We start from the raw sequence: 15,773 nt of genomic DNA, 5'->3' as shown, positions 1-15,773 counted from the left end.
AAGACGGCCCCATTCAATGTGTCCTAAATACAAGCCCCAATTCTGCCCGGGACGTAGGCTCTTGGCTGCCATGTGTTCTGTGCCTGGGAGCAGAAGGAGATGATTCTGAATCGACCCCTCACTCCCAGGCGCTGCCCAGCCTCGCAGCTCCACCTCCTGCCAAACCAGAGTGTGCAGATCCGGCTCTCAGGTCTTGCCAGCACCCTCCTCTGGGCACCTTCTAGGCCAAGGCTTCCTATGCCCCAGTCTTCAGTACCCTGCACCCACCAGATTTTCATCTTAAAAAAAAAAAAGCTGCATTCTTATCTATAGTGTCTGTTCTCTCCTTCTTTGTCACTGATTTAAAAATTATTTTACTATCATTTTAGTAATGTCACAGATGAGAGTCAAAACATAAATTTCAGCAGAAACCCAGCCATTTGTGCCTTTTGTGTTCCATTTTACGGCCACTACCCTAGTTCAGCTCACACATCACACTTGGATTACTCACTTCTAAGAGCAAGTTATTCTCTCCCTGACTGTAATATTTTCCCCATCTGAATGCCATCTGGTTTCCGGATTAATTCTCCTAAAATCTGTTTAAATCAAGGCTTAATTCTCAAGTCATATATCCATCACTATAGACCTGTGACTTTTTTTATCCTTACCTGAGGACATTTGTGCATTTATCTTCAGATAGAGCAGGAGGTAGAGAGGGAGGAAGAGAGAAAGAAACATCGATGTGAGAGAGACACTGAGTGGCTGCCACCCACACAACCGCAACCGGGGCCGGGGACAAACTGCAACCCAGGTACGTGCCCTTAGTGGGAACAGAACCCGGGACTCTCTGGTCCGCGAGCCGACGCGCTAACTGCTGAGTCAAACTGGCCAGGGCTGGTCCTATGATTTTTTTTTTTTTTTTATCCTCACCTGAGGACATTTTTTTCCATTTTTTGTTCAGATAGAGTGGGAGGGAGGGAGGGAGGGAGGGAGGGAGGGAGGGAGAGAGAAACATCGATGTGGAAGGGACACATCGAGTGGCTGCCACCCGCACGACCAAACATGGCCACCAGGGCCGGGGACAAACTGCAACCGAGGTACATGCCCTTAGCGGGAACCGAACCTGGGTCTCTCTGGACCGAAGGCTGACGCTCTAACCGCTGAGCCAAACCAGCCAGGACTGGTCTTATGATTTTTTTAAAAAGTACAAACAAACTCACCTGATTTTCAAGATTCACCACAACCTGGCACCATCCCTCGTCCACATCAGTGAGACTGCCCAGGCCGTCTGGCCTTCTCAGGGAGCTGCCTGAGCTAAAGCATTTCCTCTGGAAACGCTGCTTCTCACCTTCACTTCTCCCTCCAGCAAAACTGCAAGACTCTCCTTCTCTTCTCCTCGTCTCCAGCCATCCTCTGCGGCCCACACACTTACTAGCTGACAAAATCTTCCAGCCGTGGCTGCGCCAAGACCTTTCCCTCCTCTTAGCATCTCCTCTGTTATGTCAGCTGCCACACTACCCATCAGATTCTCCCCAGTAATGAAACGAGACCATCACCATTCCCCACCAGATACTCCACCCCACACGCCCACAGCCTCCACGTCAGTCAGCAGGCGTTGGCGATAGCTCGCGAGAATGCCTGAAACATAATCGGAAAATAAAAAATAGAAGCCAGAATAAGTATCTACAGAACAAGGAAGTAAAATAGCTTAGAAAACTCCAATATCCAAGTCAGAATCATAAAATTTACTGAAAAAAAAAAAAACTGACTTAAGTATGAATTATTAGAAATAAATACATGATGCATTTGGAGCGCTATCTGCCAAAAGTAATTTTAGTTTCAGCATTTCTAACAGCATGTAGATAGTAACAGGACCAGCTGTTAGGGCAATTCCTATTTCTGACTTAAGTACAAATAGTATCAAAGCAACCAAGGAAACATGAACGTTCCTACCGTCTCTCACCAAGGCGCTTGTTTCTGGACCCCTCAAGACCAGTCCACGTGGTCCGGTCTAAGCGAAAAGTGACAAAGGGTCAGGAGCACGCTTCTGTTCACTCACAGGATGTTTCAGACCTAGTTCTCTACCAGGATCAATGACCAGGGAACCATCTGTACACAAATAAGAACCCTACAGATACATGATTACTCAAAACTGGGAGACTGTGTTCAAGATGATTGCAGCCTGCACGCAGCGTGCACTCTGCCCATGCGAGCAGCCACAGGACAGCCCGGCACTGAGACGCGAGTAGAACGTGATGGAAGGACGTGCACCTTGCACCGTGTGCCTTTTTAGGACTTCTAATGTTTTACAACAGGATCACTTAACCTAAAAGCCAAAAACTACATGTTACAAAGCACCCAAACGGATCTACTCTTGAGTTGATGCCGTTTTCTCCTGGCGAACAGCTTAACCCACAGAACGGCGGCCGTGCCAGCGGCGGAAGGTCAGCCTCAGCCTGCTCCTCGGGGACAGCGCTGGCCTGGAGACCCGACTGCTGTCTGCACGAGGAGGGGCAGGCACGGGCTCATGGACGAGCAGGTGAATGCTTCTGAGGCAGCAGTGAACCACCTTTTACGGAAGAATGGCACCGAAGGAAGCAGCACAGCCCACCCTGGACAGAGGGATGGGCTGTGTCGACACACCAACTGCCCCTTGTGGTTTTAAATCCACCACACTACGTGGGGGAACGTCATCAGAAAAGAAAAAGATTCTCAGATAGCTGCCCGAGAAAGCACCACCGGCGGGTGCACCGCCCCGCCGGGACCCCTGGGGAAAGGAGTCTGGGATGGGTTTGCTCCCGAACTGGTCAGGCTTCTCGGAGGTGGGACACTGCTGGCCTCGGGCCCCAGCTGCTCTGGAGAAGGGGGAGCTCCTACTGCCCCCACAGACCACGCTACCACCCACCCACCATTCTAACACATGCCCAATTACGTGTTAATGAATCATTTACTTCCTGTGATGAGTATGAAAAAAAGTAAGTATGACCAATAATTAGGAGAAAAATGATCAAATCTAAAACTTTTTTAATTTATTTATTTTATCCTCACCCAAGGACATTTTTTTTTTTTGATATTTTGTTCAGATAGAGTGGGTGGGAGGGAAGGAGGGAGGGAGAGAAACACCAACGTGAAAGTGACACGTCGAGTGGCTGCCACCCACACGACCCAACCAGGGCCGGGGACAAACTACAACCGAGGTACGTGCCCTTAGCGGGAACCAAACCTGGGTCTCTCTGGACCACAGGCCGATGCTCTAACCCGCTGAGCCAAACCGGCCAGGGCTAAAACTACTTTTAAAGCAAAAACAAAATGCATTAAGAGGAAAAGTTAAATATAAAAGTTAGGAGAAAGTAAGGAAATGAAAAACCACCAAGAGGCAAAAATAAAGTAAAAATCTAAAAGGCAATAAAACAGAAACTTCCTTTAGCAGTCAATGTGTTAGTTGTTTTATACTAGGGCAGCCAAGGTCTGGCAAACCCACATATTTGACTTTTAAAACTTGAGGTTCTTTTCAGAAAGTTCCCTGGAAGATGTCTTTGGAAACAGACACTTGAGCCTCTCAGGGATCTGCCCCAGTCACCCTGCAGGCAGGTGGGGACGGTGCAGTGGGTGGCAGTTTATGGTGAAGAGCCAGGTCTGCTTCCACCTCCGAGACAGGATGCACACCTTGTCACCCTGGAACTGTGCAATCATCTGCCAAGGCACGCCTTTTGCATGACTGGTAGGGACAAGTCACTGTGAAAGGGGTCACATCAGATGTAAAGAGGTCTCAGGCAAAGCCACACACTCTTATCTTTCTGCAGACATTTCCCAAACGCCTTCCCTGCCTCAGGTGTTGGCATAAGACAGGCCATTCCTGCTGTGGGCATGGTCGCACACTTGTGACACACAATGGCTACTGTGAATGCTGTCCAGGTCTGGATGTCTCTCTGTGAGCCCACAGCACTGGGCCTCATCTGCAGGGGAAAAGGGGAACCAATTTGCAACTTTCAGTTACTACCAAACTCAAAACATTTTCACTTTCTGATCAATTCAATTAAAGAAGCAAAACTACACAGAAACATTTTCTACTGCCACTTTTTACCCAACTGGAGCTGCGTGGAAATTCCAACAATGAACTTGTATTAAGATCATTTGCAAAAGCTTGCACCAAAAGTGAAACTGAAAACACTTCTCATCCTCACACGGTCACATATGTAACTACTCGTAAAAGCAGCCACAGCAGCAGGCCCACCACCAGCTGGCCCAGTCTGATCGCAAAGTTACGACAGAACTAAGTCCTCTGCAGGCTGTGGTTAGACAGGATTCCGAACGGAATATCCCAGACAAAGCAAATCAATTCACACATCACAGCAGATTCTAAAAGCAACGACTGCTGGTAACTGCTTGTAACTGTAAGATTTGTTTACAAATACTCAAAGTGCTCCGAGTATATACATCATGAATAAAAAAAGAAAAAGAAAAGCTGAACGTACCATATTCATACTAGTAAAAACCAAAAACTCAATTCTAGAGGCAACTATGTGATATAAGTAAAAATTCTATGGGTTCTCTCAAGGATGGATATAATTTCTGAATCCTGAAACCTACTTTAATAGCTCAGTAGTGAAAAGTACTGTCTTACATTTGCCTAAGGAAAACTAATAAACACTAATAAAACCGTATTTTGAAATGCATGTTATACTGAAAATCTAGAAAGCACAGATTATTATTACTTTTTTTTATCCTCACCCGAGGACATTTTTCGATATTTTGTTCAGATAGAGTGGGAGGAAGAGAAACATCCATGTGAAAGGGACACAAAGAGTGGTTGCCACCCACACAACCCAACCAGGGCCGGGGACAAATTGCAACCAAAGGTACATACGTGCCCTTAGTGGGAACTAAACCCGGGTCTCTCTGGACCATAGGCCGACGTTCTAACCGCTGAGCCAAACCGGCCAGGGCCACAGATCATCTTTTAAAGTGTTTTTATTGATTTTTTTTTGAGAGAGAGAGGGAGAGAGAAACATCGACTGGCTGCCTCCTGCATGCCCCTCACTGGGGTTTGAGTCCACAACCTGGGCATGTGCCCTGACAGGGAATTGAACCGAGACTTCTCAGTCCATGGGATGACGCTCAATCCACTGAGCCACACCTGCCGGGTGCACAGATAATTTTTTTTTTAATCATCCATAAGCCCTGGCCAGTTTGGCTCAGCCGTAGAGTGTCAGCCCCTGGAACAATGAGTCCCGGGTTCAATTTCAGCCAAGGACATGCACCACAGTTGTGGTTTGTCCCCAGCCCTGGTCAGGGTCACGTGGGAGGCAACCAGTCGATGAGTCCCTCTCACGTCGATGTTTCTCTCTCTCTCTCTCTCTCTACCTGAACATAAATGGAAAAACATCCTCAAGTGAGGATAAAAAAAAAATCATCCATAAACCCAATATTTATGAATAGCTACTTTCAATATGGTGGTAGATACTTTTCAAAAGTAGAGAGGGTGCCAGGGGCTCACAGTATACATGCTTTATATCCTGCTTCCTCTCTTACTGCAGACATTACTACCTGTCAGTGAATATGCAATACATTTTTAATGGCTATTTATGGCCATTAAATACCAAATCGTTATTGTTAGAGACTGCGGCTGCTTTCCACTGTTTCCTATTATTAAAGTATTCTGAATAGCCTTGCACCTCACAATTTGAATACAACTATTTCTTTAGGCTAGAGTTAATAGTGAAAAAAAAAAAAAGCCACCAGACCAGAGCACGTTCTTATGCCTGCACAGCTCTAAGTGTATGTCTCTCCGGAAGGAGCCGAGCGAACCCCACTCCTGCCTGGCGGAGGAGCTCCGGCTGCTCCGCTCCTGCCCACGCTGGTATAGTCATGTCTTTAAAGCCCTTTCAACCTGACAGGTTAAAACCGTTAATTCTTCATTTCCTTAATAATGATGAGCTTGAACATTTCCCCCATGCCTACTGATAATTTGCACTTCTTCCTGTAGACCAGTTAGAGCCCTTGGAGCTTCTTTCCGAGAGTATAAACACTGGAGAATGGCAGCTTACATTTGGAGAAAATATGAAGTACGTTTATATGTTAGGTTTATTTGACGTAAGCCATGTTCATTAGGTGAGTTCATGTAAGACCCCTGAATAAGGAGTACAAGATTAAAAAAATACCCAAATATATTCACCGGGCTATGGTTATTTCCAAATGAACATGGATCACCTCTGATCTACGTGAGAACATGATGTTCCTCTTTCTGTCTGACCTGCTTTTCTGAGACTCTGAGTTTCTATAAAGGGAAGAGAATTCTCTGTGTAGCTGGAATTTCCCCCTGGACCCCCGTTCCTTCGGAGGAGCTGGCGAGGGTGAAACTCGTGCACCCGAGAGTGGCCGCCGCAGCCCGACCTGCACACACAGCTGGCAGAGGAGGCGTGGACAAGCCCGTCCACCTGGTGAACAGAGCCCCGCCCCAGGGACCGAGAGTTGTGTCACAGAACGCCAGGACAGAGGTTAAATGTGAATTGTGAATATGCTAATGTTATAACTTACTAGAAAAACTGAATGTGATCCTTAGTGTACTAGTACTAGTTGGGGAAAAAGATTTTGAAAAAACAGGCTAAGAAAACAGAGCAAACTAATTCAGCTCACAGCACTACAGGGAGAAAAAAGAAATGTCAAAGTTTATGAGAACTTATGCAGACAGAAAAAAAGAGAAAGACATCAACATGCAAGTTTACACTGATTCCAAGGGAAGGTAAAACTATGGTTTGAGGTGCATGACAGCAGATAAAAAGGAATCTGACCTGAAAGTGAGGACAAGTAGACCAGGGGCCTTGAAAAAGCAAAGAGGCACCCCAAGCCCAGATGGCCTGGTGCCCGGACGAGCTGAGAGTGGGTGCTGTTGGCTACGGCACAGGGGCCCAAGCCTCATGCTGCCTTCCCTTCCTGTGCGTCTGCTCCACTAACAGGACCTAGGCCTGTCAATCGAGCCAGCACGACACCGGAAATATAATGGTGTCCATAAACTAGTAAGAAATTTCATTTCTGATTTCTAGTTCAGAAGAAAGGAAACCGACCATCATCTACCCAACCTGCACAGGAGTAACCATCATCTACCCAACCTGCACAGGAGTACTCCTGCATTTTATTGCAAAAAGAAAAATCCTAGTTGCACTGTAATTGCATGTACGTATGTGGGACATCACAGGAAGGTGGACGGCACGACGTGCCGACACACAGACACAGTGGGGAGAAGGGCTTAAGGCCAAAACTTCAGAAGAAAATGAAGCCTCTGTGAAGTGGCTGGAAACAAGTAACTGAACAGATCCTTCTGACTGCAGATGCTCCAAGACCTTTTTTCTTTCTCCAAATTCCCTTCTCTTTCCTTTGCCATTTTGATTTGGAAAATCAAGAAAAACGTTTATGCTGTGTAACAACCCACCATCCTGTCACAGCAACCATAAAGACCAGAAGTTCCTAAGGGTTCTAAGAACATGGCTTCACATCCCCAGTAGGCTCCTTTCTCTAGAAAACATGACATGCATTTCTTCAGGATAACAAAAGGGAACAATCTCGCTCTCGGCTACGAGCCAGACTTATGAGAAGAAAAAGTTCCTCTTCTTTCTTCCTCTCAACCACTTTTCCCACTCCTCCCTTTCTCAACAAGGTTACTTCACCCTTTGAAGAGTGACCTCAGAACAGGGACATGTGCAGTCTGCTCCTTCTTCCCAGGACCAAAAGTGCCTCCTAATCTAACACATAAACATTACAAAGTGCCAGAAACCAGCCTGTAGGAGAGTATTTTAAAGGGTGATACAGTTAACAGTTCCACGAGAGACCGAAAATACACCTGTAAGAAAACTGTTATGCAAACTGACGCTGGGCTAAAACTGCAGTAATAACAACATGTAACTTCAAGAAGTACTACATATCTTAACAAAATGACTTAAACGGAAGTAAAGATGCACTGTAGAAAAATGTGTCAGACAACTCTTAAGTTCTACTTATGACAATAACACTGATATTGAAAATGAAGGTGAAGAGAGGAACTATAAGTCTAGGATTTTCAATAATTAAATTAATAAACACAAGCAGACATTCTACTGTTTTATCTGTATCCTAAAAGTTAATATGAGTTGATCAAAACACCATTCTTTGGAACTTCAATAGGAAAATACAGAAAATACTTTGAGAAACATGATGCATTCGAAAACAAAAATTTGAAGCCATATAGTAGATAAAGATAGTTTCTACAGTCAGACTACTAAGAATTTTAGTTCCAGCATCATTTATCAGTGGTTATCACAACAATTAGGTGAGTTATTTGAGGTTTTGCAGATAAGGTTTCTGACACCAAGAGAGAAGAGTTACTACCCCCCCCCCCAGGGTGACATAAGCCTTAAATAAGATGTAGGTAGTCCCAGCAAAATGCCTGACACAGGATTCAAACTGTGGCTATGATTTCATAAATAATATCTAAAAATTTACAGTGAGATTCTCCACTTTTTTTTTTTAAATCCTCATCTGAGGATATTTTTTTTCTAATTATCTTCAGATAGAGTGGGAGGGGGAGAGAAAGAAATATTGACGTGAGAGAGACACATCAACTGGTTGCCTCCTGCACAACCCCGACCAGGGCCGGGGAACGGAACCGCAACTGAGGTACATGCCCTTGGCCAGAATCGGGCCTGTGACTCATTGGTCCGTGGGCTGACGCTCTACTGCTGAGCCAAACCAGCCAGGGCTTTATTTTTTTTCTTTAGTGATTTTTAGAGAGAGAAACATCGATGAGAAAGAACATCGATTGGCAGCCTCTTGCACGCCCCACACGGGATTTGGCCCACAACCTGGGCATGTGTTCTGACCAGGAATCAAGCTGGCGACCTCTTGGCGCAGGGTCGACACTAAACCACTAAGCCACACCAGCCAGGTGAGATTCTCCAATCTTAATTAATGTATGAAACTGTTTATTGTCTCAGACCAAATGGGAAGTCAAAGAGTAACAATCAACTTAAGAGTAGGATTCCTAAAATATTTTATATTGCAGGTATCAAAACTACAAATTATAATTATTTGTAGAATAAAATAATTCAATAATTGCTGCAAACAAAGTCTCTACATGCTTAGAGTTCTAAGAGCAAAACATTCTATTGGGTCAAGAACCAATCTGATTCAGTAAAAATTAACATGTTAAGAAACTTTCCAGAGACAAATCATCAACCAAATTTCCTTGATCTCCACATTAATGCTCTCGTTTTTTTGCAAACCAGAAATCCAACCAAGCGCTTTGTCTCATCTCTGGAATCACCACCTTCAGTTCTATTACTTAAAAGAATTAAAAAAGAAAAAAAGAAAAAGTGTCACACCCAGAAGCCACAACCCTCTTGGGTGGAATATCCTCTCATTTGCAGATATGTTCTTCATATCACACAACCCAGCAATCCCACTCCTGTGTATGTACCCAAGAGAAATGAAGACACAGGTGCACACAAAAACTCATGCACAATATTCCTAATAGCCACATTATTCCTAACAGCCCAGAGTGCACATAACCAACACCCCTCACTGATGAGTGGAAAAGAACATGTGGTATGTATGTCCATACAATTCAGCCATGAGAACAAATGAAGCACCGACACCTGCTACAAAAGGGTGAGCCTGAAAACACTATCCTAAGTGAAAGAAGCCAGTCACAAAAGGCCATGTGCTGTGTGGTTCCATTTACAAAAAGCATCCAGAACAAGCAAATTCTTGGAGACAGAAAGTAGATCCATGGTTGATAGGGGCTGGGGGAGGAGAGAATAGAGAGTGACTGCTAATGAATACACTTTCTTTGGGGGAGGTGATAAAAATGTTCTAAAATTATTAGTGATTAAGGTTGCACACTGTGAATATACTAAAAACCACGGCATTATACATTTAAAAAGGGTGAATTTTATCGTATGCAAATAATTCAATAAAGCTATTATTTTTTTTAAAAGTACAGTATAAGTGCACACATATACACATTATGAGTACGTATACACATCTGCAATAAAATTTAAATTTAGAAAAGAACATATAGTTTCATATCTATTTAAAGTAATGTTAATTTTTTTAAGATTCTAAAACATTAGCATAGTTGAGGGCATACTGAAACACCACATAACCAAGTACGACAATCAGTGGTACATATTAATGATTTAAACTTAAATATCCATTAAACTAAAACCTTTAAACCCCCAGAACCAGAAAATCAGTAGCAATCTGCTCTCTAGTAAGTTAGCTTAAATTTCAATTTCTTACACTTGAATGAAATCAAGAAACTACAAGTCGAACAGTCTACCGCTGAGTGTAGAGTGAAGAACGGGCGCTACCGGCCTCCTCCCCTCCATGACCTCTGTAGCACACATCACTCACCACAAAACAAATGAGTGAATACTTGTCTAATACCACATTTGTAAAAACGACACAAAGTACAACTTTTGCTCCGTGTGGTAACCCTTTAGCTGGGGGTCAGCAAACTTCTCTCATAAAGGGCCAGAGAGTAAATGTTGTCAGCGTTGTGGACTAGACCATTTTTTATTTCATCCTCACCCGAGGACATTTTTCCATTCTTTGTTCAGATGGAGTGGGAGGGAGAGAGAGAAACATCGACGTGAAAGGGACACATCAAGTGGCTGCCTCCTGCTAGTAGACCCAACCACGACCGGGGACAAACTACAACCAAGGTACGTGCCCTTAGCAGGAACCGAACCTGGGTCTCTCTGGACTACAGGTCGACGCTCTAACCGCTGAGCCAAACCGGCCAGGGCTGGACCAGACCATTTCTGATGCACCTACCCCGCTCTGCCCCATAGCATGAAGGCAACCACAGGCAACATGGGAACCAACGCCCCTGCCCTCACCAGCACTGTCTAACAGGACTGTCCACAAGGAGAGGACTTGTCTATTATCTATCTACTGAGCATTTGAAATTTGGCTACTGCAGCATAGGAACTAAGCTTTTAACTAATTCCGCAATTCCAGTGATTTTAAATGTAGATAGCTACACGCAGCTTGTGGCCATTGTACTGAACAGCACAGCTTTAGACCACCAACTAGCCAATTTCACCTCTGCTCAAAAAACTTAGAATAAATGAGTTAAGTTTAAAGCTAAAATAAACTTATGATTATATCACAGGATGAAATGGAAAGAAAAAACATGATGTCAAATTTCTAACAATTCAGATCATACTAGTAAAAAGACTTCTAAGCAAACAGATCTCAGCGCAGGCGGCAGGATACGTGTAGAGCTCCATGTATCTGGACTTCGCCATACTCTGTCTGGTGTACACCTGCTGGATTCCGGCTCGGAGGTCGTCCCAGATCTGGTCAAGGCCAATCTGCTTCAGTCCGTGGGGATTTTGACTCCTGTTCGATGACATTGTGAGTAATATTCTGAAGTTGTCCAGTGCAGCAATCCTTATTCAAGGTACAGCTAATCCTCCATTAGATGAGAATATACAGTATCATTCCAAATTTATTCACAGCAGCTCAGAAAGGATGTCTTTTAACTGGAGAGAATGAAATATCATCGCAGGCAAACCTGAAAAAGAAATAAAGGGCATTAATTAATTCTTTCTCGATACCCTGGGGCGGGTGACAGGGTGCCTGTCCCACACTGATAGAAATACTCAGTAGGCCTTAGCAGGCACCATGCTAACCCAAAGATCATTTATCTTTGTGTGTGGAAACACTCCTATTATGTGATACGTGTATAGAAATATGCTTATTTACACATTTAGCTCAAAGTCAATAGGACTGTTAGTGCCCATGGGAAAAGCTGGATAAAACTTGCCCAGGAACAACTAGCATGTTGCCATTTTTGTTGTTGTTATTGCTTTGTCTTCTAAAAGTATCAAAACTTCAACTATATTACTTTACCTGAATAACAATCAAAAAGATAAACCTGAAGGAAAAAAACACAAAAGAAATGCCCAGAAACAGAAACACAAATAGCTACTAAATAGGAAAAATCATTCCATCTCACTAGTTATCTGTGAATTCTAATAATTTTTCACTTAGTAGCTGGCAAAATGTAAATGCTGGTGAAAGTGAAATGTTCACTCTCTTTTTTAGAAGGGAATTTGGCAAGACTTAGAACAATTTATTATTATTAAAAAAATGTTTTTTACGCCTCACCCAAGGATATTTTTCTATTTATCTTCAGATAGAGTGGAGGGAGAGAGAGTGGGAAAGAGAAACATTGACGTAAGAGGGACATATCAATTGGTTGCCTCCCGCAAGGGCCGGGGATGAACCACAACCGAGGCACGTGTCCTTGGCTGGAATCAAACCCGTGACTCATTGGTCCGCGATCCAATGCTCTACCACTGAGCCAAACTGGCCAGGGCTAAAATATGTTTCTACTGATTTTTTGGGGGGAGAGAGAAAGAGAGAGATAGAAATATCCATGTGAGAGAGAAACATGGATTGGCTGCCTCCTGCATGACCCTTACTGGGGATAGAACCTGCAACTCAGGCATGTGCCCTGACCAGGAATCAAACCGGGACCTCTCTCTCAGTCCATGGGATGGCGCTCAATCCACTGAGCCACACCAGTCGGGCAAGACTTAGCAAAATTTAAAATGTACTCTTTGACTTCAGGGAGACCTGGGTTTGAAGCTCAGCCCACACCTGCTACACACTAGGTCTTGGGTAACTTAACTTCTCACTTCTCTAAGCCTTGATTTCTTAATCTGCAAAGTGGGGCAAATCATTTTCCTAAATAGTTGTGAAGTTTAATTAAACTAATGTAGATAAAATATTCAACACACAGTAAATGCTTAACAAATGCTAACTGCTATTATTTCTAAGTGTCCAAAAGTACTGCAAAATACAGTTTAAAATGCTCCAGGAACTGGGATCTGTAGACAAAGAGCCTTCGCTATGTGTCACTGTATTTATTAAGTCAATACTTCTGATATGTCACGTTACAGACATACGTTGAGGATCATCTGTATACATCACATCACATCACAATGTGGAGGTTTTTAAGCAAGTACTTCTAGTGTGACATCAGTATCACTGAATTGCTGTAATGGTGCCAGACAATCATGTTGTTGGGAAATAAACGGTATCCAGAACAGTAAGAACAGGTTGTCAACCTGCCCGCAAGTCTCAGTTGCCCCAGCATGCGACTCTGCACCCAGCATTCTCAGGGGGGTCACAGCTCTTTGTCAGCTCAGGCACAGCAGGTCATCTTCGTGGATTATGTCTGAACTACTGAAACCTAAATCATCTCTGTCATCTAAGCTTTTGGACTCAACATTTTATGAAGCCACACCCCCATTCCTGATCCTGAACAGACTTTATGTCATATATTCTAATAGGTATGTCCAAATGTGGAACACAAAAATGCTCAACAGGATTCCCTCAAGTTTTAAGGAAACTAACTCAACAAATGTTTCCTAAATATAATTTCAATCTGAGTTTCCTTTTATCTACCTTGGGAAGATCATAGCAACACCCCACCCAATAGTCATCAGAGTGTTTCAGATGGGTGGTACCAACATCTATTTAAACCTACACTCTTCTCTGGCACAGATTTAATTTTCCCCTAAGGGGAAATTACCACTCAAATTCTCCAGTGCAGATTACTTCTCTGAACTCCAGGCCTGTCTATATCCAAGTGCCCGGGTCACATCTGCTGATGTCTCAAGCTCAACAGGTCTACAACTTAACTCAGGCTTTGCCCCCAAACTCTATTTTCCTCCAGTGTTGCACATCTTATTAACTGGCAACTCCATGTACCCACAAATCAGAAAACCATCGCTTCCCCATCTATTCCTCACAAAGCAGCAGAGTCTGACTTCCGGTCAAGATGGTGGCATAGGGAAACGCAGTATTGCGTTCTCCCACAACCACATCCAAGTTACAACAAAACTACAGAACAACCATCATCCAAAACCACCTGAAATCAAGCTGAATGGAAGTCCTACAACTACGGAATTAAAAAAAAAAAAAAAAAAAAAGCAGCTACATCCAGACCGGTAGGAGGGGCGGCGGCGCGAGGGGTGGCGGCAGCGGCAGGGCGGCTCGACGGGCAGGTCCCACACCCAAGTGTGGCGGATAAAAATCAGGAAGCTCCTGCGGCTGGGAAGGTCCTTCCTGAGGACTGAGGGGTCCCCATCCCACACCAGGTGCCCCGCTCAGGGTTCCAGTGCCAGGAAGAGAAGTCCCCATAACTTCTGGCTGGAAAAACCAGCAGAAACTGAGGCTCAGGGAGGCTGACCTGGCTGGAGCCACAGGCAGCTCCCTAAAGGGCCCGCGCACGGACTTATCGGACTCTCTCCCTCTAAGCTCGGAGGGGAGGCAGCTCGAATGGCACCAGAGAAATACAGGGAAGAACTGAGCTGTTTGGCACTGGAGCGAGGGCTGGAGAGGGGGCTTTCTCGGGAACAAACGTGCTGTCAGAGGCCTTTGTTCCTTTGGTGAGCCCTTCCCTGGGGCGGCAGACAGTCGCCATATCTGGGACTCCAGCAACCTGGCTCACACTGGTAGCCCCGCCCTGCTGACTCCCTGAGGCCCCGCCCCACCCAACTTTCAGGCCCACCCAAGCTGTTGCCACTTGCTTAACCATAGGATTGGCCTGTCTTGGATCCTGCTTCAGGTTTTTCCTAAATTCTTTCAAACGAGCAGCATCGGGTCTCAGCGAGCCCCATACCTCTCATTAAGTAATACACAGAAACAAACACAGGGAGGCAGCCAAAATGAGGAGACAAAGAAACAGGTCCCAAATGAAAGAACAGAACAAAACCCCAAGAAAAGAACTAAGCGAAATGGAGATAAGCAACCTAACAGATGCTGAGTTCAAAATACTGCTTATAAGGATGCTCAATGAACTCAGTGAGGGCCTCAAGAGCATAAAAAAGGACCAGTCAGAAATGATCGCTGCACAGTTAGAAATGAAGGAGGCTTTAACTGAAATAAAGAATAATTTACATAGCTTCAATAATAGAGTACGTAAATCCAAGGAGCAAATCATCGATTTGGAATATAAGGAAGCAAAAAACGCCCAATCAGAACAGCAAAAAGAAAAAAGAATCCAAAAAAATGAGGATAGTGTAAGGAGCCTCTGGGACAACTTCAAGCGTGCCAACATTCGCATCTTGGGGGTGCCAGAAGGAGAAGAGAGAGAACAAGAAATCGAAAACCTGTTTGAAACAATAATGGCAGAAAACTTTCCTAACTTGGTGAAGGAAACAGACATACAAGTCCAGGAAGCACAGAGAGTCCCAAACAAGATGAACCCCAAGAGGCCCACACCAAGACACATCATCATCAAAATGCAAAAGGTTCAAGACAAAGAGAGAATCTTAAAAGCAGCAAGAGAAAGGCAGCTAGTTACCTACAAGGGAGTTCCCATTAGGCTGTCAGCTGATTTCTCAAAAGAAACTTTGCAGGCCAGAAGGGAGTGGCAAGAAATATTCAGAGTGATGAAAACCAAGAACCTACAACCAAAATTACTCTATCCTGCAAAGCTGTCATTTAGAATCGATGGACATATAAAAACTTTCCCAGACAAGAAAAAGTTAAAGGAGTTCATCACTACCAAACCGTTATTATATGAAATGATGAAGGGTCTTTTTAAAGAAAAAGATAAAATGTATGAACAAACAAAATGAACAGGAAGAACAGGAACATTCTCATAGATACAGAGAACATTTTGTTGGTTGCCAGTTGGGAAGGGGGTTGGGGGAATGGATGAAAAAGGTGAAGGGATTAAGAAGCACAAATTCATTGCTAGACTGACAAACCTCAAAGGGAAAGGGGTTGGGGGGGTG

At 44.2% G+C, this 15,773-nt stretch overlaps 1 protein-coding gene across 7 annotated transcripts in view; it reads right to left on the bottom strand.

Moving 5' to 3' along the window:
- CUL1 (cullin 1) overlaps nt 1–15,773 on the bottom strand; it is an 88,088-nt gene that overhangs the window by 45,438 nt on the left and 26,877 nt on the right. For all 7 annotated transcript variants that reach the window (XM_036246544.1, XM_036246541.1, XM_036246543.1 and 4 more), the window contains exon 2: nt 11,233–11,533. In XM_036246544.1, coding sequence (XP_036102437.1) covers nt 11,233–11,372 — 140 coding nt within the window. In that variant the 5' untranslated portion in view covers nt 11,373–11,533. The remainder of the gene's footprint in view (nt 1–11,232; nt 11,534–15,773) is intronic.

The sequence above is a fragment of the Molossus molossus genome, unplaced genomic scaffold, assembly GCF_014108415.1.
Source record: "Molossus molossus isolate mMolMol1 unplaced genomic scaffold, mMolMol1.p scaffold_m16_p_7, whole genome shotgun sequence".
Classification (NCBI taxonomy): domain Eukaryota; kingdom Metazoa; phylum Chordata; class Mammalia; order Chiroptera; family Molossidae; genus Molossus; species Molossus molossus.
This window is presented reverse-complemented; position numbering and strand designations above follow the sequence as displayed.